The sequence below is a fragment of the Schistocerca serialis genome, chromosome 1, assembly GCF_023864345.2.
Source record: "Schistocerca serialis cubense isolate TAMUIC-IGC-003099 chromosome 1, iqSchSeri2.2, whole genome shotgun sequence".
Classification (NCBI taxonomy): Eukaryota; Metazoa; Arthropoda; class Insecta; order Orthoptera; family Acrididae; genus Schistocerca; species Schistocerca serialis.
The window spans coordinates 667182386-667205115 of NC_064638.1; the positions used below are offsets into that span (position 1 = coordinate 667182386).

The following is a 22730-nucleotide window of genomic DNA, read 5'->3' on the forward strand; positions in this document are numbered from 1 at the left end:
TGATCAGAAAAGCCATTCTCAACAGGACAAGAATTTATGTTTTTAAACTTATCTTGGTCTATAGAAGTGTTATCTGTCAATGTGCTGCTGTCCTTTACTAACAGAGTAGGAAAATTAATGACAGATGTCAAATTGAAAGAACCGAGCAAGACTTCCAGGTCATTCTTCCTCTTACACTCTTTCAATGAATCAACATTGAAGTCCCCACAAATAATAATTTGCTTTCCCCTATCTGACAGATAGCACAACAGGGCATCCAAGTTTTCTAGGAATAAATGAAAGTTTCCTGAAGGGGACCTATATACTGTTACAATTATAAAAGAGCCCTTCTTCAGTTTACGTTGACAGGCACATGCTTCTATATATTGCTCTAGACAAAAATTTTTTGTATCTAAGCTTTTTACACAGTGATAACTTGTGACATATATGGCAACTCCTCCTCTCACTTTGTTCTCTCTACTCATATGTTTATTGCTGCTCACATTTGATGTCCAGATTTCAAATAGCACCTTCATTTGATGATCTGCTTCTGTTCTGCAGTAAACAGTGGAGGTGGAGGTAGACAAAGAGAAAGGGGAAGGGGTGGAGATGGACAAAGATAGGTGGAGGAGGTCAGGAGATGAACAGAGAGAAGCGGGGAAGGGAGGGCAGCAGAGGAGATTAGGAGCTATATACAATTCCAATACATATTTAGCAACTGTGGAGCATTGCTAGGTTTACTAGTCTATTATAAAATGCTACCTGCAATAACCTAAAGAGACATAAAATTCATAGGTAGCACCATGAGCCAAGCTAAGAGAAGAAACAGGAACACTGTTTATTGCAGGACAGAAGCAGATCCTCAAATGAAGGCACTATTTGACATCTGGACATCAAATGTGAGCAGCAATAAACTACAGATCAGTGCATGTTCTCAGCTTGTAAACATTAACCATAATAATTCAAAATAATGTATGTAGTTAATTCTGTAAGAAATATTTCAGATAATAGGGTTCCTTATAGATGATGTTATCAGTGCTTATAATCATTTTCGCTTCGCAAATAGAAACTGGTAAAGATGTAACAGTCAGCAATAATTAAGTACTTAAGAATATTTTTCATTATCAGGTGTAGTAGTGCTAAGTGACCAATAATTAATCCAGAAAGATTGGGAAAAGAGTAGATGTAAAAGACTCTGCAGCATTAGTCAGCAGTAGAGGGATGGTAGCAAATCATTAGTTGTATGTTATGGTGTTCCATAAATTTGCAACAGTACGAGTCCAACTTCTGGAAAACAAGGAGAATGAGCAGTACAGAGGACATTTGTCACTATAACTGCACACATCCTAAGTAAAGTAAAGTAATGTACTAAATCAAATGGTACAACCTTGCTTTAGGCAACTCTACTCTATGTTCCCACTCAACGTGGGACCTGTGTGACGGCTCTTCTTTTACAGTCTTCTCAAACCAATTCTTCTCAATTCTTCTTTCCTCCATGAGACAGGGACAAAAGTTTCAAAAGCTTGGAATAGCTCTTGTCTACTTTTAAGTGTTCCTATTAACAGTACATGTACTTTTGGCTCCAGACGATAATTAAAGGACAGCCATTCTGTCTCCTTGTAATTTAAGTTTTATCAACTCTACTTCCATGTGGTGTGTTAATAATAACAACAGTCTGAAATGTTGACAACCAGAGCCAAATGAAAATGAAAATGAAACGGAAAATATCAGAAAATAAAAATAAAAAAATTTCATTCACTGGTTTGTTTATTGGAAAATAGTGTGGCTTATTCACATTTACATAAGTATGCTGGTATTCAAATCATTAACATAAACCCCAAAGAAACACTATGTGTCTAATAGCTAAGACTTGAGTGATTTTAGTACTACTTGGACTGTGGAATTGTGGTATGAATGTTACTAACATACGAAACTATTCCTACCTCAAGAGCGTCTAGTTATGTTATGTTTTCATATTCAACAGAAAAATCTTCCTCTGGTGCTGATTTTCTGCCTGGCTCCTAGGTCTAATCTATACTAATGTGCTTGTAATGTTTTTATTTGGGATTCTTCTTTATTATCTTCTTTAGTTTCATACTGCACTAAACATTACCTGTCACTTTTCTATTAAACCTCTCCCCTCTGCTCCACCACTCTCATATTGCTGACATGCCTGAACTCATTTGCTCCTCCCTCTCTTTACCTAGCTTCTTTAATTTTATCTTTCTTAACCCTTTCATTTTTATCGTTCCCACAGATATGATGTAATACATATGGTCTACAATGTTCTCATACTTACATATTATTGTTAGGTCTGATAGCAATTGCTTTTATTTTTTCCTTCCATGTACATCTTTAACTTCCAATTTTTTAATTGACTGATTTCCTTATTACTGTGTAAAACAATTTGCATTGTATGGATTTTGTCATTCAAGACAATGCAAAACTTAACACCATAAAATTAATTTCTTAAAAATTAATTGACAATGAATTTACCTTTGCTCTAATGACATTTGTTTTTAGACTTAGTTAATTATTATTTCTGTATGCAATATAAAACAGAATTTCTTAAATTAGGTGACCTGCTTTTATTTTGTAAGTAATCTTTTGGTTTTGTTTTGAAAGAAAGGTCTTTTAAACATTGTGGTAATTTATTACATAATTGATAGTACTACACAATAAACTCTGCTGAGTTTTAACTTTATTTTTTCTGTGCATATATAAATTATAGATGTTTCTAGTTTCATAATCATGTACTAAATAATTTTTAACATAGTGGTCAATATATTTTTTACATATCTAACACACTAAAAAAATATATTCACAAGGGACAGCTAATATCTTCAGCATTTTAATAAGGTTGCGATACTTAGCTGTGCTGCGATAATTGGCCATTATACATATCGCTCGTTTCTGTAGTCTGAATATAGCCTGAATATTTTTCCTACTCACTCCCCAGAAAATTATGCCATAACTATTTAATAACAGAAAAATAAACTGATATGATAAGTGAAATATCATATACTGATGTAATAATTTGGCATGCATAACATGCTGTAGAGATTCAATTACTAAGTATTTTTATGTGTTCTTCTCACTTTGACAAACAATTGACATTCCCAGAAATTTCCTGATTTCCACATATCATATGAATTCGTTATTTATGAGGGTTGTACCAAAAGTAAGGTTCTCGTATTTATTACAAATAGAAAACATTGTTTATTGTTATTAATTTATAAATTGCAGAAAAGCTTACATTTTTGTCTATTTTTCAACACAGTTTCCATTTTTTTTACACACTTTTGAAGATGGTGCTCCTGCTTTTGTATTCCTAAGTCATAAAAGTCTCCTGCCAATCTGTTAAGGAAGAGTGTGACCTCTGCTCGGACTTCATCATTGTTCTTGAAGCCTTTCCCACCTAAGTGTTCCTTTAGCTTGGGCAAGAGGTGATGATCGCTGGGGTCTAAGTCCAGGCTGTACGGGGGATGGGGCATAACAGTCCACCCAAATTTCTTCAAAAGCTCCTCTGTTTCCTCTGTTTGACGAGCGACGTGGGGTCGAGCATTGTTGTGAAGAAGCACTACTCCCTCTGTCAGTCGTCCTCTCCAGCGATTCTGGATTGCTCACCGGCGTTTGGTCAGTGTTTCACAATATCTGGTAGAGTTTATTGTCATCCCAGGTTGCATGAAATCTATGAGGAGTACCCCCTTCTGATCCCAAAACACAGTCGCCATAACCTTTCCTGCCAACTGCGTTTGTTTGACGCCACTGACGCCACTGACAAGATTGTTGTTTTGTTTTGAGGGTGTAATGAAACACCCACGTTTCATCTCCCATGACAATAGAGTCCAACAACTTCTCCTTGTTGCCTCCCCCCTCACACTGTTGAAGAAATTTGCGAGTACAGTCAAGGCGTTGCTCCTTGTGTCCATCAGTCAGCATCTGGAGGACCCAGCAAACACACACCTTGCAATAACCCAATGTTTCTGTTAAAGTTCTTTCAATTGTGCCGTGGGAAGCTTCAGGAATGCATTCAACAAGTTCACGGACATTGACCCTCCAATCATTGAGCAGTTCGCTATTGATCTTCTGGACAATCGCATCTGAAACCGGCGGTCTTCCACTCTGTTCTTCATCGTGAACTTCCGTGTGACCCTCAGCAAAAGCCCTGCACCATTTGTGGACATGCTGAACGGACATGCACTCTCCACCATAAACCTCAATCAGCTGCTGATGAATCTCCACGGGCGATAACTTCCTTGCGTGGAGAAACCGGATGACTGCTCGAAGCTCGCAATCGGTAGGAGCGGTGATCAACACTTCCAGCTCTGATGGCTGCCAAGCCAACACTGAGCAGCATAGCGAATTGTGTATGGGTGGTCTCGAGAGTGGGGGAACCACTGTGCACGGCACTGTTGTCAGATTTAGCCTAGCACTTCCCTCAAGGCTGTAGCTCATTGGGAACCTTACTTTTGGTACAACCCTCGCATTTTCAGGTTATTGTAATCTGGGGTTTTGTTTATGCTGATGCTCATAGCATTTGTTTTCTTAATATTAAGCGTGACTTTATTCTTTATTGCCCTCTTATATATACAGCAAAGTGTTTCTTCAGCTTTCTCTCTTAGCGCATCTGGTGACTTGTCAGTGATAAGTACATAAGTTGTCTGCAGCCAATATTATCTGCTCTAGCTTGATGCCGTGTTGGAAATCAAGGTAAATTAGTAAAAGTGCTGGACCTAGCACACTGTCCTGCAGTATGCTTATATTTATATATTTAGGGTGAGAAACATGTTTTTTCAATATACACTCCTGGAAATTGAAATAAGAACACCGTGAATTCATTGTCCCAGGAAGGGGAAACTTTATTGACACATTCCTGGGGTCAGATACATCACATGATCACACTGACAGAACCACAGGCACATAGACACAGGCAACAGAGCATGCACAATGTCGGCACTAGTACAGTGTATATCCACCTTTCGCAGCAATGCAGGCTGCTATTCTCCCATGGAGACGATCGTAGAGATGCTGGATGTAGTCCTGTGGAACGGCTTGCCATGCCATTTCCACCTGGCGCCTCAGTTGGACCAGCGTTCGTGCTGGACGTGCAGACCGCGTGAGACGACGCTTCATCCAGTCCCAAACATGCTCAATGGGGGACAGATCCGGAGATCTTGCTGGCCAGGGTAGTTGACTTACACCTTCTAGAGCACGTTGGGTGGCACGGAATACATGCGGACGTGCATTGTCCTGTTGGAACAGCAAGTTCCCTTGCCGGTCTAGGAATGGTAGAACGATGGGTCTGATGACGGTTTGGATGTACCGTGCACTATTCAGTGTCCCCTCGACGATCACCAGTGGTGTACGGCCAGTGTAGGAGATCGCTCCCCACACCATGATGCCAGGTGTTGGCCCTGTGTGCCTTGGTCGTATGCAGTCCTGATTGTGGCGCTCACCTGCACGGCGCCAAACACGCATACGACCATCATTGGCACCAAGGCAGAAGCGACTCTCATCGCTGAAGACGACACGTCTCCATTCGTCCCTCCATTCACGCCTGTCGCGACACCACTGGAGGCGGGCTGCACGATGTTGGGGCGTGAGCGGAAGACGGCCTAACGGTGTGCGGGACCGTAGCCCAGCTTCATGGAGACGGTTGCGAATGGTCCTCGCCGATACCCCAGGAGCAACAGTGTCCCTAATTTGCTGGGAAGTGGCGGTGCGGTCCCCTACGGCACTGCATAGGATCCTACGGTCTTGGCGTGCATCCGTGGTTCGCTGCGGTCCGGTCCCAGGCCGACGGGCACGTGCACCTTCCGCCGACCACTGGCGACAACATCAATGTACTGTGGAGACCTCACGCCCCACGTGTTGAGCAATTCGGCGGTACGTCCACCCGGCCTCCCGCATGCCCACTATACGCCCTCGCTCAAAGTCCGTCAACTGCACATACGGTTCACGTCCACGCTGTCGCGGCATGCTACCGGTGTTAAAGACTGCGATGGAGCTCCGTATGCCACGGCAAACTGGCTGACACTGACGGCGGTGGTGCACAAATGCTGCGCAGCTAGCGCCATTCGACGGCCAACACCGCGGTTCCTGGTGTGTCCGCTGTGCCGTGCGTGTGATCATTGCTTGTACAGCCCTCTCGCAGTGTCCGGAGCAAGTATGGTGGGTCTGACACACCGGTGTCAATGTGTTTTTTATTCCATTTCCAGGAGTGTATTTAGCGCTACTTGATGTATGTGTAACTTCATTCAGTTATACTCTATTTTATAGATATGACTGGAACCACTTTTCCACCCCCTCCCCCTCCTTATTCCCAGTTCCTCTAGCTTTTTGTGGTCAGCTGTATCGAATGCTTCAGTTAGATAGAGGAATAAACCTGTTGTATAGTTCCCTTTGTGCAGTGCTTCTAGGACATCTATGGTGTAAATATGCAGACTGAAGTGTCAAATAAACATTTATACCAATGCCGGGATTCGAACCCGGATCTCCTTCTCACTAGACAGATGCGCTAACCACTGCTTCACTCTGGTTCAGTGACTTTGCACAACTGCAAAGACTATCCTAGCATGCCTCCCTCCTCAATACAAACTTTCATTCATGCTTCAGCCAACTTAGTATTCTCCATAAATTCAAACAGCAGTGCAGGGGCTCTCCAACTATCTTGTAATAGCACCTCAGTATCAAATGAAGTGAAGGATACTGCCTAAAACCCAGGCATAGATACTTTCATAAAATGAAACTATATGGCTCCAGGGACCTTTTCAAGTCCCAATCATCTATGCTATTACAGTTTAGGAGGAATAGCAAAGTGGGCTGAGGCATGAATGGCAGTGTGGATTCAGGAGGGAGATGTGCTAAGGTACTCTGTGAAGCTGTTCAAAGCCACTGTGTTGAGGTGGCATAGTGAGGAGTGCATCTACCTAGGGAGCGGGAGACCTGGGTTTGAATCCTGGTTGTGGTACAAATTTTCATTTATTGTTTCAGTCTGCATATGGACACTGTAGATGTTTGTGACTCGAAAAGGTCTCTGGAAATATGTAATTTCATTTGATTAAAGCTTCCAAGACATGTTCTGTAAATTGTATAGTTGCTGATTCAGTGCTGTTCCCTGATTGGTACCCAAACTGGTCATTGGAAAGGAAGTTGTAGCTATTTAAATAGTTCATAAGTCTATTTTTCATAATAGTGGACTTTTGTTAGGGAGGACACAGCATGTTACTTTGGACGGAGAGTCCTCATCAGATGTAGGAGTAACTTCAGGTGTGCCACAGGGAAGTGTGTTGGGACCCTTGCTGTTCATGTTGTATATTAGTGACCTCGTACACAATATTAATAGTAAACTCAGACTTTTTGCATATGATGCAGTTATCTATGATTAAGTACTGTCTGAAAGAAGCTGCACAAATATTTTCAAATCTTAATCAAATTTCAAAGTGGTGCAAAGACTGGTAACTTGTTTTAAATGTTCAGAAATGTAAAATTGTGCACTTCAAAAAATGAAAAAAAAAAAAAAGTTTCCTATTGATATAATATCAATGAGTCACTGTTGGAATCTGCCAACTCATACAAATACATGGGTGTCGCACTTTGAAGGGATAGGAAAAGGAATGATTATATAGGTTCAGTTGTGGGTAAAGCAGGGGTAGACTTTGGTTTATTGGTAGAATACTGGGGAACTGCAGTCAGTCTACAAAGGAGATGCTTACAAATCATTCATGTGACCAGTTCTGGAACATTGCTCAAGTGTGTGGGACTCATACCAGATAGGACTAACAGGGGATATTGAACATATACAGATGAGGGCAGCATGAATAGTCACAAGTTCGTTTGATCTGTGGGAGAGTGCCACAGAGATAATGGAGAAACTGAACTGGAAAGTTCTTAAAGATGGGACATAAACTGTCCCCAGAAAGTCTGTTGACTAAGTTCCAAGAACCTGTTTTAAGTGATGATTCTAGGAGTATACTAAAACCCCCTACATAGGGATTGTGAGGATAAGATTATAATAATTACTGCATGCACAGAGGCATTCAGACAATCATTCTTCCCATGCTCCATGTATGAATGCAATGGGAAGAAACCCTAATAACTGGTACAATGGGGGATACCCTCTGCCATGCATCTCATGGTGGTTTGCGGAGTTTGGATGTGAATGTAGATGTTGTTTTTATTATTTTTGAAAAGTATGAGAGTAGTGGGGGTGGCCTATTATTTTCTATGTCTATATCCTTTTTGAAGGGAGGTAGCAATTTACCATACTTTAAGTGTTCATAAAAGCAACTCTGTTTGAATGATTAATTTATGATGATGTCAACTAATGGTAATGTTAGGCTCACTACAGTCCTTAAACAGACACATTGTACTTTGTCCAAACCTGTTGAAAGTTTATTTTGCAGTCTGCAAAAACTGCTTTATAGACGTCCTCCTTTGTGGTTTGCATAATAGCACTGAATGGGGTACACATTTATTTAGCTTTATGATATATAGGGCTGTTTGGAATATTTGCTGTAGTTATATTCCTATACTGGTAAAGTACTTATTTATACAGTTTGCTGTATCTTGTGGAATTTTTATTTGACATTTTGTCTTCAATTTTAATTTTTGATTGAGTCATCTTTCTGGTATATATTTCATGTTTTACAATCTTCCAACTGCTTTATTTTTTTAGCAGTATCAGTTCACAATCATGAGCCCTCTTTGCTGCAAGCAGAACTTTCCTGTATGTTTGCCTATAATGTTTATAAAAGTGTGAGAAAGCTAGATTAAAGTGGCTGGTTTTAATGGAACTGAGATACCTCAGTGTTTGGGATGATTTTTTGATATCTTTTGTCACCAGTTTTTGACCCACGGTTAACAATGCACATAACACCTTAGAAAAAATCTGTTCAAATTTAGTTCAAATGTCATGAAATTTTTGAATTTTTCATTTGCATATACCTCTGTTACGCTACTTCCCATGTTTGACCCGATGTTTGTGTGACAAACTGTTTTCTTTCAGTTTAACAAATATTCATCTATAGACATGCATTTTTTGTTTTGTTTTACTGTAACCACTTTTATATTTGCAATTTGACTGAAGCAGTCAGATAATACTAGATCCACTACAGCCACACTACAATTTTCTTTGTCTAAATCTGTTAACACATAATCAGTAGCTGTCATTGACTGGTATGTTATTCTTGTTGCACTATTAACCATTGACATTAAAATGTAACTTTAATGTTTAAGAATAAGGTACAGGTACCGTAGCATTAGGATTATGTTTGTTTACATTTAGGTCTCCTTATGAGGTTATTCCCTTTTGGAGTGGATATCGTATCAAGAACTTGATTTAGTTTAATAAAATATATTCATATCTCTATGAGGAGATCAGTATAAACATAAGAAGTCAACTTTCTGTGCGTATATTGGTCTCTTAATTCTATTGCTGCCAACTCAAAATACTTCTCTTCACTGATTGTGCATAGATCACTTCTGACATTAAATGTATGATTTCATTTCACATAAATACAACCACCTCCACACTTCATAGGTGTTTTACTGTATGCAAATGCTAATTGTAAGACTTTGAGACTAAATGATTAATTTCAGTTTTTTTTTTTTTTTTTTTTTTTTTTTTTTTTTTTTTTTTTTTTTCACCAATATTCTGTAATGCAAACAGATCTGTCTATATTCTCCAGCTCAACCTCTAGCTTTTGCACTTTATTTGGTAGTTACTGAATATTTTGGTGAACAGCTGTTAATTTATCATTACTACAAGAGACCAAACAGTTTGTTAACATTTAAAATTCAATACTTTCTGGAAAAATGTAGGTAGACAAGTAAAATCTTGATACGTATGCTTGAAATGACATGGACTGTTGTTGAAGCCAAAAAATGTGCACAAAATATCCAAAAGATGGCACTTTGTATGATACAAAAGCAATAATCAGCATAACAATTGACTTTTAGCAAAGACAATGTCTTTATAACAAATGATCAACATTTCAGGTGTCATTCATCAACAATACCTGTACTCGAGAGACAATGTTGTTGACAACATTGTACAGCATATCAGTAGGTGTGATGAGAATTCAACATCAGATATAGTCTTTTAACATCCACAATGAGGTTGGATGATTCTGGTGGATTTGTGATCCCACAATCACACGGATTGACGTCTGGGGTCCTGGGAAGCTAAGCATGATGGATGTGGGGGCTCAGCACATGATCCTCACTAAACAATGTGCACAAGAGATCTTTTACATGAGTAGCAATATGGGGTCGAGTGCCATCCTGCATAAAAGTTGTACTAACCAGCAGGTGTTTATCAGTCAGGCTAGGGATGATCCAACTTCCTTTATACGTACTGTTATGCAATGTATCTAAAAACAAAGATAATGTGACTTACTAAACAAAAGCGCTGGCACGTCGATAGACACACAAACAAACACAAACATACACACAAAATTCAAGCTTTCGCAACAAACTGTTGCCTCATCAGGAAAGAGGGAAGGAGAGGGAAAGACGAAAGGATGTGGGTTTTAAGGGAGAGGGTAAGGAGTCATTCCAATCTCGGGGGCGGAAAGACTTACCTTAGGGGGAAAAAAGGACGGGTATACACTCGCACACACACACACATATCCATCCACACATATACAGACACAAGCAGACATATTTAAAGACAAAGAGTTTGGGCAGAGATGTCAGTCGAGGCGGAAGTGCAGAGGCAAAGATGTTGTTGAATGACAGGTGAAGTATGAGTGGCGGCAACTTGAAATTAGCGGATATTGAGGTCTGGTGGATGACGGGAAGAGAGTATATATTGAAGAGCAAGTTCCCATCTCCGGAGTTCGGATAGGTTGGTGTTAGTGGTAAGTATCCAGATAACCCTGATGGTGTAACACTGTGCCAAGATGTGCTGGCCGTGCACCAAGGCATGTTTAGCCACAGGGTAATCCTCATTACCAACAAACACTGTCTGCCTGTGTCCATTCATGCGAATGGACAGTTTGTTGCTGGTCATTCCCACATAGAATGTGTCACAGTGTAGGCAGGTCAGTTGGTAAATCACGTGGGTGCTTTCACACGTGGCTCTGCCTTTGATCGTGTACACCTTCCGGGTTACAGGACTGGAGTAGGTGGCGGTGGGAGGGTGCATGGGACAGGTTTTACACCAGGGGCGGTTACAAGGGTAGGAGCCAGAGAGTAGGGAAGGTGGTTTGGGGATTTCTTAGGGATGAACTAAGAGGTTACGAAGGTTAGGTGGACGGCGGAAAGACACTCTTGGTGGAGTGGGGAGGATTTCATGAAGGATGGATCTCATTTCAGTGCAGGATTTGAGGAAGTCGTATCCCTGCTGGAGAGCCACATTCAGAGTCTGATCCAGTCCCGGAAAGTATCCTGTCACAAGTGGGGCACTTTTGTGTTTCTTCTGTGGGAGGTTCTGGGTTTGAGAGGATGAGGAAGTGGCTCTGGTTATTTGCTTCTGTACCAGGTTGGGAGGGTAGTTGCGGGATGCGAAAGCTGTTGTCAGGTTGTTGGTGTAATGGTTCAGGGATTCCGGACTGGAGCAGATTCGTTTGCCATGAAGACCTGTCCTACACTCATACTCTCTGCTGGAAGTATCACTTTGCCATGAAGAAAAATGATCCTAATCCTACTCCTAATGATCCAACTCCCCAAGACACTATCCAAATTGAACCCTGCCTGGAACAGTTCCGTCCTCCGTCACAGTGGGACCCACCTCCTCTTCCTCAAAATCACCCTCTCCAAACCTTCCAGGAATTTCTGACTTCCAGCCTTGCCTCTCAATCCTTCTTAAAAAACCTTAATCCTACTCCCAACATCACCACTGCTGAAGCCCAGGCTATCCGTGATCTGAAGGCTGACCGGTCCATCGTCATCCTTCCGGCGGACAAGGGTTCCATGACCGTGGTACTTGATCGTCGGGAGTATATGGCTGAGGGACTGCGTCAGCTTTCAGACAACACCACATACAAAGTTTGCCGAGGTAATCCCATTCCTGATGTCCAGGCAGAGCTTCAAGGAATCCTCAGAATCTTAGGCCCCCTACAAAACCTTTCACCTGACTCCATCAACCTCCTGACCCCACCGACACCCCGCACACCTACCTTCTACCTTCTTCCTAAAATTCACAAACCCAATCATCACGGCCGCCCCATTGTAGCTGGTTACCAAGCCCCCACAGAACGTATCTCTGCCTACGTAGATCAACACCTTCAACCCATTACATGCAGTCTCCCATCCTTCATCAAAGACACCAACCACTTTCTCGAACGCCTGGAATCCTTACCCAATCCGTTACCCCCGGACACCATTCTTGTAACCATTGATGCCACTTCCTTATACACAAATATCCCGCACGTCCAGGGCCTCGCTGCGATGGAGCACTTCCTTTCACGCCAATCACCTGCCACCCTACCTAAAACCTCTTTCCTCATTACCTTAGCCAGCTTCATCCTGACCCACAACTTCTTCACTTTTGAAGGCCAGACATACCAACAATTAAAGGGAACAGCCATGGGTACCAGGATGGCCCCCTCATACGCCAACCTATTCATGGGTCGCTTAGAGGAAGCCTTCTTGGTTACCCAAGCCTGCCAACCCAAAGTTTGGTACAGATTTATTGATGACATCTTCATGATCTGGACTCACAGTGAAGAAGAACTCCAGAATTTCCTCACCAACCTCAACTCCTTTGGTTCCATCAGATTCACCTGGTCCTACTCCAAATCCCATGCCACTTTCCTTGATGTTGACCTACACCTGTCCAATGGCCAGCTTCACACGTCCGTCCACATCAAACCCAGCAACAAGCAACAGTACCTCCATTATGACAGCTGCCACCCATTCCACATCAAACGGTCCCTTCCCTACAGCCTAGGTCTTCGTGGCAAACGAATCTGCTCCAGTCTGGAATCCCTGAACCATTACACCAACAGCCTGACAACAGCTTTCGCATCCAGCAACTACCCTCCCAACCTGGTACAGAAGCAAATAACCAGAGCCACTTCCTCATCCTCTCAAACCCAGAACCTCCCACAGAAGAAACACAAAAGTGCCCCACTTGTGACAGGATACTTTCCGGGACTGGATCAGACTCTGAATGTGGCTCTCCAGCAGGGATACGACTTCCTCAAATCCTGCACTGAAATGAGATCCATCCTTCATGAAATCCTCCCCACTCCACCAAGAGTGTCTTTCTGCCATCCACCTAACCTTAATAACCTCTTAGTTCATCCCTATGAAATCCCCAAACCACCTTCCCTACCCTCTGGCTCCTACCATTGTAACCGCCCCCGGTGTAAAACCTGTCCCATGCACCCTCCCACCACCACCTACTCCAGTCCTGTAACCCGGAAGGTGTACACGATCAAAGGCAGAGCCACGTGTGAAAGCACCCACTTGATTTACCAACTGACCTGCCTACACTGTGACGCATTCTATGTGGGAATGACCAGCAACAAACTGTCCATTCGCATGAATGGACACAGGCAGACAGTGTTTGTTGGTAATGAGGATCACCCTGTGGCTAAACATGCCTTGGTGCACGGCCAGCACATCTTGGCACAGTGTTACACCGTCCGGGTTATCTGGATACTTTCCACTAACACCAACCTATCCGAACTCCGGAGATGGGAACTTGCTCTTCAATATATCCTCTCATCCCGTTATCCACCAGGCCTCAATCTCCGCTAATTTCAAGTTGCCGCCACTCATACCTCACCTGTCATTCAACAACATCATTGCCTCTGCACTTCCGCCTCGACTGACATCTCTGCCCAAACTCTTTGTCTTTAAATATGTCTGCTTGTGTCTGTATATGTGTGGATGGATATGTGTGTGTGTGTGCGTGTGTGTGTGTGTGCGAGTGTATACCCATCCTTTTTTCCCCCTAAGGTAAGTCTTTCCGCTCCCGGGATTGGAATGACTCCTTACCCTCTCCCTTAAAACCCACATCCTTTCGTCTTTCCCTCTCCTTCCCTCTTTCCTGATGAGGCAACAGTTTGTTGTGAAAGCTTGAATTTTGTGTGTATATTTGTGTTTGTTTGTGTGTCTATCGACGTGCCAGCGCTTTCGTTTGGTAAGTCACATCATCTTTGCTTTTAGATATATTTTTCCCACGTGGAATGTTACCCTCTATTAATACCTGTTATGCAGTGTCATTGACGTGTTGCTGTTCAGCACCGTTTTTACAGTTGTTTATGGTTACAATAAAACCCTATGTCATTTCAGTCATGTGTGTCAATTTTTACCACTCTACTTACATTATTCCATGAACTAGTTCATTTTCAAGTGTTAACGGAGTTTGGATCGTCCTGTATATTTAGCATTTCCTCTTCTCTTTGTTTTGTTGTTGTTGTGAATGAGTTTACTATTTATTATTCCTCAATTTGTCTATCTCATCTCCTTTATTGTTTTCATTCATATTAATACGTTGCTATTATTAGAATTTTGCAGTGGTGCCTTTATTTTAGTTTTTGTGTCCTTAATGACTACATATCTATTTCATACTGACCTGTTGTATCAGATCTCATTCCTGCAGTGTACATGTACATCTACATCTACAGTTGCATGACTACTATGCACTTCGCAGTTAAGCACCTGGGTAGAGGGTTTACCAAACTGCCACCAAGCTATTTCCCTGTTGTTCCACTCTCCAATAGCACACTGGGAAAATGAACACTTAAATCCTTCCCTGTGTGCTCTGATTTCTCTAGTTTTATTATGATGATCATTTCTACCTATGTAAGTGTGTGCTAACAGTATATTTTCACATTCAAAGGAGAAAGTTGGTGATCGAAATTTCATGAAAGCTCCTGGTGCTATGAGCAATGCCTTCATTTTAATGACTGGCATCACAAATTGCGTATCATATCTGTTACACCATCTCCCCTGTTTTGCAATAACTCAAAATAAGTTGCCTTTCTTTGAACTTTTTTGAAGTCCTTCATCAGTCCTATCTGATGCAGATCCCATAACACCCAGCAACACTTCATAAGAGCATGGGGACTAGTGTAGTATATGTAATTACTTTAATAGACTTGTTGCAGCTTCTAAGAGTTCTCCCAATAAAAAGCAGTTTTTGGTTCACTCTCCTCACAAAATTATCTATGTGATCATTCCAGTTCAATTTATTTGTAACTTTAATCCCTACTTGTCTATTTGAATTGCAATCCTTTAGATTTGTATGATTTTTCATGTAACTGAAATTTAGCAGATTCCTTTTAGTTCGCTTTTTAGCCTGTGGAACCCTTAGTGTGGCCACACACTTCCTTTCTTAAGAGCAAAGCTGTAATTTAAAGCAGTTATTATATGATAATTCAATCTGTGGATCATAGCAACTTCATCAGTTGATGCTCATTTTTGTATGTTTTGAGAATATAAATGTATTCATTCATCCATTTCATGTGTATCTGCTGTTCCGTGCATAGAGTTTATTATTATATTACCTTTGTGCACATTTTTTAGGTTTTTGTTGGTTGGAGCAGCAACTCGAAGTATGCTAGAACTGAGAAATGATGATGTCTTCTACACTCCTCTGCCCCTGTATCATACTGCAGGCTGTGTAATTGGAGCTGGATGTGCCCTAGTTAATGGTGTTCCTTGTGTCATCAGAAAAAAATTCTCTGCTTCTTCTTACTGGAGTGACTGCGTACATTATAAGTGTACTGTAAGTAGTGACACAAAATAAACTGCATTATCAGAATATTTTTGTCCTCTAATTTTACGTGGCATGTCAGACTTCTGCCAGTTCTATAAATTTTCATATATATGACACAACAACATTGGCATTTGATTCCTCTGTGTTAGTTTTGTATACTACACTATATCTTATTAGATTTCAAATGATCGCTTACCATACTCCTTACAAAATAAGTATTTATTTTAAGTATTGTAAGCCATAGGTTCATAAACATTAATACCACCACAGTCAGGAAACATGATTTATTAGTCTCAGTAGCTTCCAGGAGAATGACTAGTATACTCGACCTCCATAGCTGACTAGTCAGCATGTCTGATTACCATGTGGAGGACCTGGGTTTAATTTCCAGTTCTGTTAAGGATTTATCCTTGGTGAGATGACTACAACGGGAGGTTCTAAGCTTCATGAGGCCTATTTAGAAGCTATTTAAATGAGAAATAGTGATGCCGAGATGTGCAAAGCTGACAATGTCTGGGTGAATAGAGTAGCAACCCCCCTCTCCCTTCCCTCTCCAACCCCCCCCCCCCCCCCCCCCCTCATAAGAAAGAGCATGATACAGCAGCCAGTTAGCATTGCATGGATCTCTGAGTCTGGTCATGGAGTTACTCTTTTTACATCCATTACGATAATATGTTTAAGCCCTTAAACACATAATTGGTCTTAGAATAGATTTCAGCATTGATCATGATGAATAGCAGCATATGATTCTTGACTCACACATTCAGTGTGTTTCTTAGATAAGTGGTGTTGGTGGCTGCTGGCATGGTAGAAGGAAAATTGAGTCCTTGTAATATGTGAGATATGTTAATAAACAGGAACTGCTGGTTAGGATCCACACAGTGTCACTGGATTGGCTTTGTTTACTAGCAGACACCAGTGTTGGAAGTAGAACATAAAGAAGTGGCTGCTGTGTAGTCCATGTACACATCTAAATTAATGAAGCAGTAATGCAGGCCATATCAGCAGGGGTGCATAAAATCCACGATAACTCGGGCATCTACACCACCTCAAACTTCAGTTCAGACAAATCATATTCTTAATTATCAGTTACATTGTGCCTTGTTGTTCTAATGTAGCATTCATTTTTATCGACTCTTGCAGAAAATGAATCTACTTGCTAACCTCAGGAGCTGTCCATTTGACGAAATATGTGATTATGTTGTTAGAGGTTTTTAGCAACCATCCATGACTGAAATTTCTTCAGTGCCATGAATTAAATAAGTAATCTTATTGTTCATAGATGGTTGACCTTAAAAGACTCAGTGACTATTGTAAGTTTACTTATTTCAACTCTGACTGTAAGCATACATAAACTGAAAGTATGTGTTTGCTAAACCTCAACTTTGGAAGGGAGAACTCTACCAATTACACTTCCAGGACTCACTCTTTGTGATGTCTCAACATCACCTAACTTTAGGAAGTTTCTGAGGCAGTACCATAAGATGAGGTAGTATCAAATGGAATCTTAATAAAAAGGTAGCTTTGCCAAGGATATTAAATTTGTGTATTGAGATGACATTTAAGAATAATATGATTGAAGAACATGAACCAAAAATATTATTTAAGTAACCAGATCCTAACAAATAACTGACTGTTGTTACCCCATATGATGAAGTAATTTCAGATGCCCATTGAATTTCCATTCAGCCTTATTTCCCTCTAATGGGGTAATTTGTGACAGAAACTATCTTTTTAAAACATACACATGCTTAGAAATTCTTTTTGCATGTTTAGAAAACATTTTATGCATGGTTAAAAATATTTTATGCATGATTAAAGAATATTTTGCATGTGTTCAAAACAATTTGACACTTGATTAGAAAACTTTGACACACACAATTAGAAAATGTGTGATTAATAATCATAGCAGAAATCATCAATCTACACTGTGTTCTCACGGAATAAAAACTTCCCCTTTTCTTCTCTAGTAGTTGTCAATCTGCAATTTGGTGATTGTCTACAGTATTATCATCTGGAATTGCTGGAAAAATAAACACAGATTTGTTGCCTTGATATGGATGCAGAAATATGACTTCCACTTCTGTTAAGATTTAGCTGTTTCCTTCCAATCACACGTGGATAAGCACCAAGAACAAAAGCCTCCACTTCTAGAACTGCTTTCCTGTTCTGCTCTTTTCTTCATCAGAAGGTATAACATCACTATTCATGGGCAACTCAGGCACTGATTCAGCATTATCTCTATTTCTCTTATTGGTGCCCAAAATTGGTTTTCTAGGGCAAGATTTAATTTTCATTTTCATTGGGCATTTGCATTACTTTTTGTTCCATTGAACATTCTGAAGTGTTAAATGACCCTAAGGTTATCACCAAGGTAGAGCGAAACGAGACGTCAGGACAACAGTAGATTTGTTCAATTAATTTCTTTATTCTGGCCCTCAGCTGTTCTACATCAAGAACAGCTTAGTGGAGGCACCCAGTTGCCTCTCAAGCAAAGCAATAGATGTCTGGCATTGTTGGCAGCTCAAGGAGCGAACTGAGTGTGGTGTCACTTGAATGCCATTGTCAGCAACGTCTCTGACCGTGACCATGATGACACCGCTGCAGTGCAGTTGACGACAGCCATGAACTTCCTCCGGTGAGTGAGCGGCTCCCTTGTGACTCAGGGCAGGCTGGTCAAACAGCAGACCCTGTACTGCATTTTCGGATGTCGCTCTGAGTGTCACAGGTTTGTGGTGTAGGCTGTGATACTGAAACGAGAATTATTTAGTACACTAATGACTGAGTACTTATATGCTCCAGACTGTGTTCATTTAGGGCTTAAGACACATACTCTAAACACTTCTGTGACAAATGAGGAAAGGCTTCCATCCTTCTGCTAGCGTATTGCAGCGTCGACTGTTGCTATACTGCACCCAGTTGGCTCTGCTTTGCAACACAAGTTGGCTGTGTTTTACTTTGCAATACATAACATTCTTGCCTGCCAGCGGCTGGCTCTGTTGCAAATTTCTTCTGCTCTGGTGTATTTTTTGACTGAATGCAGTCAATATGCTACATAAGTATCTCTTCAAAGCTCAAAGACCAGGCTTCCATGAACTTGTTCGGAGAATTTTCTCCATCAGGCAATTTTCTGAGAACTGTTTGAGAGTCTAACACAATTAATCTCACTGTACAGAATGCATTTATTGTGTTGCTTTCTTCAGTTGCTGGTATTTTTTGGAGTTCCCTTCAAAAGTGGGGGAAGTGTGTCTTTCAATATTGGCCCAAGAGAGCTTTTATTCCATTGGGCAAGCACTGTCTGCCATGCAGCTTTCAGAAGTCTAAAGATGCCTTACATCTAATGACTGTGTTGGCGTTCATGGACTCATAGTGCCTGCTCCGTTCACTGCCACTGCCTACCATCATGGTAGGAGGTCTGAAGATGGTCTAAAACAGATCAAAACTGATAACCTTAAAAAGAAAAGTAAGTGTCTTGCAGCTATGAATGTTTATGTTCATTTTAAGGTAATAAAAAAACTGCTGTTCTCAAAGAGAAATGTTCTCAAAAATTACTACAACAAACGATTGTAAGACATGGTACTGTTTGGTGGCAACAAAATCAAAGGCATACCTTTCTCCCCTTCAGTGACTTCAGATAAGGCAGCACAATAGCAGTAAACTAGTTTCTAAATGTTGGCAGATCAAACCATCCACTTTTATTGCAGTTCTAGTGGGTTTCCTTTGGACCTCCTCTTTTCCAGGCATCCCATAAATGCTCCGATCCATGGAGCAAATATGGCAGCCAGGCAGCCACCTTTACTGAAATACTACTTTTAAAAGAACCTAAGATTCTCTCTGGCTGTTTTGTTTTCCTTCAATCACATGCTTTCTCCCAGCTTCATCACACAGATTTATCTCATCATAATTGATTATTTTGGGAGGTATCTTCCAGTTTTTCATCAACATTCTGGAAATATGATTTCATAATCACACAGTTCACTTCAGCATGTTGACATTTAATGTTCCCAGGAAACTGGATGCTTAATTTATCGGAGTAACACTTCACCTACATTTAAGGTATCCTTTCACCATGTACATCATCAAAGGTAAAAGGGAAACACCAGCATGCAGCCATTAAAATACCACGATCAAGTGTGTTCTCTTCAATTTTGCTTAAGACAGAAGGCCTTTCAATCATGCCAGGGTTTGTATTACTGACTTTATTCTCTAAGGTTGGACATGGTATATTAAATTTGCTTGGTATCTTTCTCTACAACGGTTTTCCTGGTCTTATAGAAGCAACCACTATTTCAAAATTTTGAGAGTCTAAATTGCATCTCAGAAGAGCACCAAGTGTAGTCTTATAAGTCCAAGGCAGTGTCTGATATCCCCTCCCCTCACCTCAATCTGTGTAGATATCTGTAAATAGTTTACTAGACATTACTGCAAGTGAGATATTTGAACAAACTACATTCAGATTTCCTTCTTAACATTCGAATAGTCAAATGATAAGCAATAATGCTTACTCCTTTTTTTCTGTTCTAGTACAATGATGAAAGTATTCACATAACGATAACCAACAATAACTATACACTGCACTGAAAACTGCTACACTCCACAGTCTTCACTTCCTAGTGCAAAAATGTATATTCTTATCTGCTTGACAGTATGTAAGATGTAACTGAAAAACATGCAGGAAAAATAACAGCTTGCATTCAGTGATACTAATGTAAGAGGACAAATACACTGTTCCCATCTGTGTCCATATTTCCCCATCTCGCGGTACCACTTCAACTTCGCACAGAAGTTCTTCGAAGCCAATAGGCTACCTCCTTAGTTGTCATTCGTAAAACAGCTGGGTTGCTCTGGACTTATGGAATTTTAAAGTCTGCAATTAAAATGCAAGTTGACAGTGATTCATATCTTACTTCTCACTCAGAGGAACTGTTTGTCCACCAAGTGGCAGGTCAAAAGATTTCTAAAATTAATGCAAAAGATAATTCCCTCCCCCCCCCCCCCCTCCCCCCTCCACACACACACACACACACACACACACACACACACACACACACACACACACACACATATATATATATATATATATATATATATATATATATATATATATATATCTTTGTTTTTAGATATATATATATGAGAAAGCGCTGAACCCGGAAGGTGTACACAATCAAGATGATGAGACTTACCAAACAAAGGTGCTGGCAGGTCGATAGACACACAAACATTCACACATATATATATATATATATATATATATATATATATATATATATATAATAGAGGGAAACATTCCACATGGGAAAAATATATCTAAAAACAAAGATGATGTGACTTACCAAACGAAAGTGCTGGCAGGTCGATAGACACACAAACAAACACAAACATACACACAAAATTCAAGCTTTCGCAACCAACGGTTGCTTCATCAGGAAAGAGGGAGCCTTCACAAATGTCTGCCTTTGTCTGTGTATGTGCGGATGGATATGTGTGTGTGTGCGAGTGTGTACCTGTCCTTTTTTCCCCCTAAGGTAAGTCTTTCCACTCCCGGGATTGGAATGACTCCTTACCCTCTCCCTTAAAGCCCACATCCTTTCGTCTTTCCCTCTCCTTCCCTCTTTCCTGATGAAGCAACGATTGTAAGGTGTACACCGGAAGGTGTACACAATCAAAGGCAGAGCCACGTGTGAAAGCACCCACGTGATTTACCAACTGACCTGCCTACACTGTGACGCTTTCTATGTGGGAATGACCAGCAACAAACTGTCCCTTCGCGTGAATGGACGCAGGCAGACAGTGTTTGTTGGTAATGAGGATCACCCTGTGGCTAAACATGCCTTGGTGCACGGCCAACACATCCTGGCACAGTGTTACACCGTCTGGGTTATCTGGATACTTCCCACTAACACCAACCTATCCAAACTACGGAGATGGGAACTTGCCCTTCAATATATCCTCTCTTCCCGTTATCCACCAGGCCTCGATCTCCGCTAATTTCAAGTTGCTGCCACTCATACCTCACCTGTCATTCAACAACATCTTTGCCTCTGCACTTCCGCCTCGACTGACATCTCTGCCGAAACTCTTTGTCTTTAAATATGTCTGCTTGTGTCTGTATATGTGTGGATGGATATGTGTGTGTGTGTGTGTGTGTGTGCGAGTGTATACCCGTCCTTTTTTCCCCCTAAGGTAAGTCTTTCCGCTCCCGGGATTGGAATGACTCCTTACCCTCTCCCTTAAAACCCACATCCTTTCGTCTTTCCCTCTCCTTCCCACTTTCCTGATGAGGCAACAGTTTGTTGCGAAAGCTTGAATTTTGTATGTATGTTTGTGTTTGTTTGCGTGTCTATCGACCTGCCAGCGCTTTCATTCAGTAAGTCACATCATTCGTGTGTGTGTATATATATATATATATATATATATATATATATATATATATATATATATATATATATATATATAAAAAAACTGTTGCCTCATCAGGAAAGAGGGAAGGAGAGGGAAAGACAAAAGGAAGTGGGTTTTAAGGGAGAGGGTGAGGAGTCATTCCAATCCCGGGAGCGGAAAGACTTACCTTAAGGGGAAAAAAGGACGGGTATACACTCGCACACACACACATATCCATCCACACATATGCAAACACAAGCAGACATATTTAAAGAGTCCACTTTAAGATCAACAGTCTGTCAGCTATCTGCACTACTAATTATGATTGTAACAAACAATGACCAACACCAGCACTATCCACAATCTCTTCAGCATACTCCAAAGGAGCAGTCTGTGATTTTAATAAGTGCTGCTTTCTTCAAATGAGTATCACATTTCTTGGCCACATTCTAAATAATGTAGTCAAGTGTCCACAAAAGAAAATGTCAAAGCCAATGACAGACTCATACCTTCAAATAACTTTAAGAGAATTACAGTTGTTCCTCAGCAAACATTCCCACAGCAGCCCAAATCCCATATCCCTTGAACAGATTTGAAGAAAAAGGGGTGTCACATTTTAATGATCTGTCACTTGTCAATGTGTATTCCAAATTCTCTGCAATCATTTGAAGTTTGCATCTTGTTTTTC

General features: G+C 40.9%; 1 protein-coding gene across 1 annotated transcript in view; it reads left to right on the forward strand.

Moving 5' to 3' along the window:
- The window catches only part of LOC126479821 (long-chain fatty acid transport protein 4-like), a 329898-nt gene that overhangs the window by 243332 nt on the left and 63836 nt on the right, over positions 1-22730 (forward strand). Inside the window, exon 5 of the mRNA XM_050103817.1 lies at positions 15466-15667. Within this exon, the coding sequence (XP_049959774.1) occupies positions 15466-15667 (202 nt within the window). The remainder of the gene's footprint in view (positions 1-15465; positions 15668-22730) is intronic.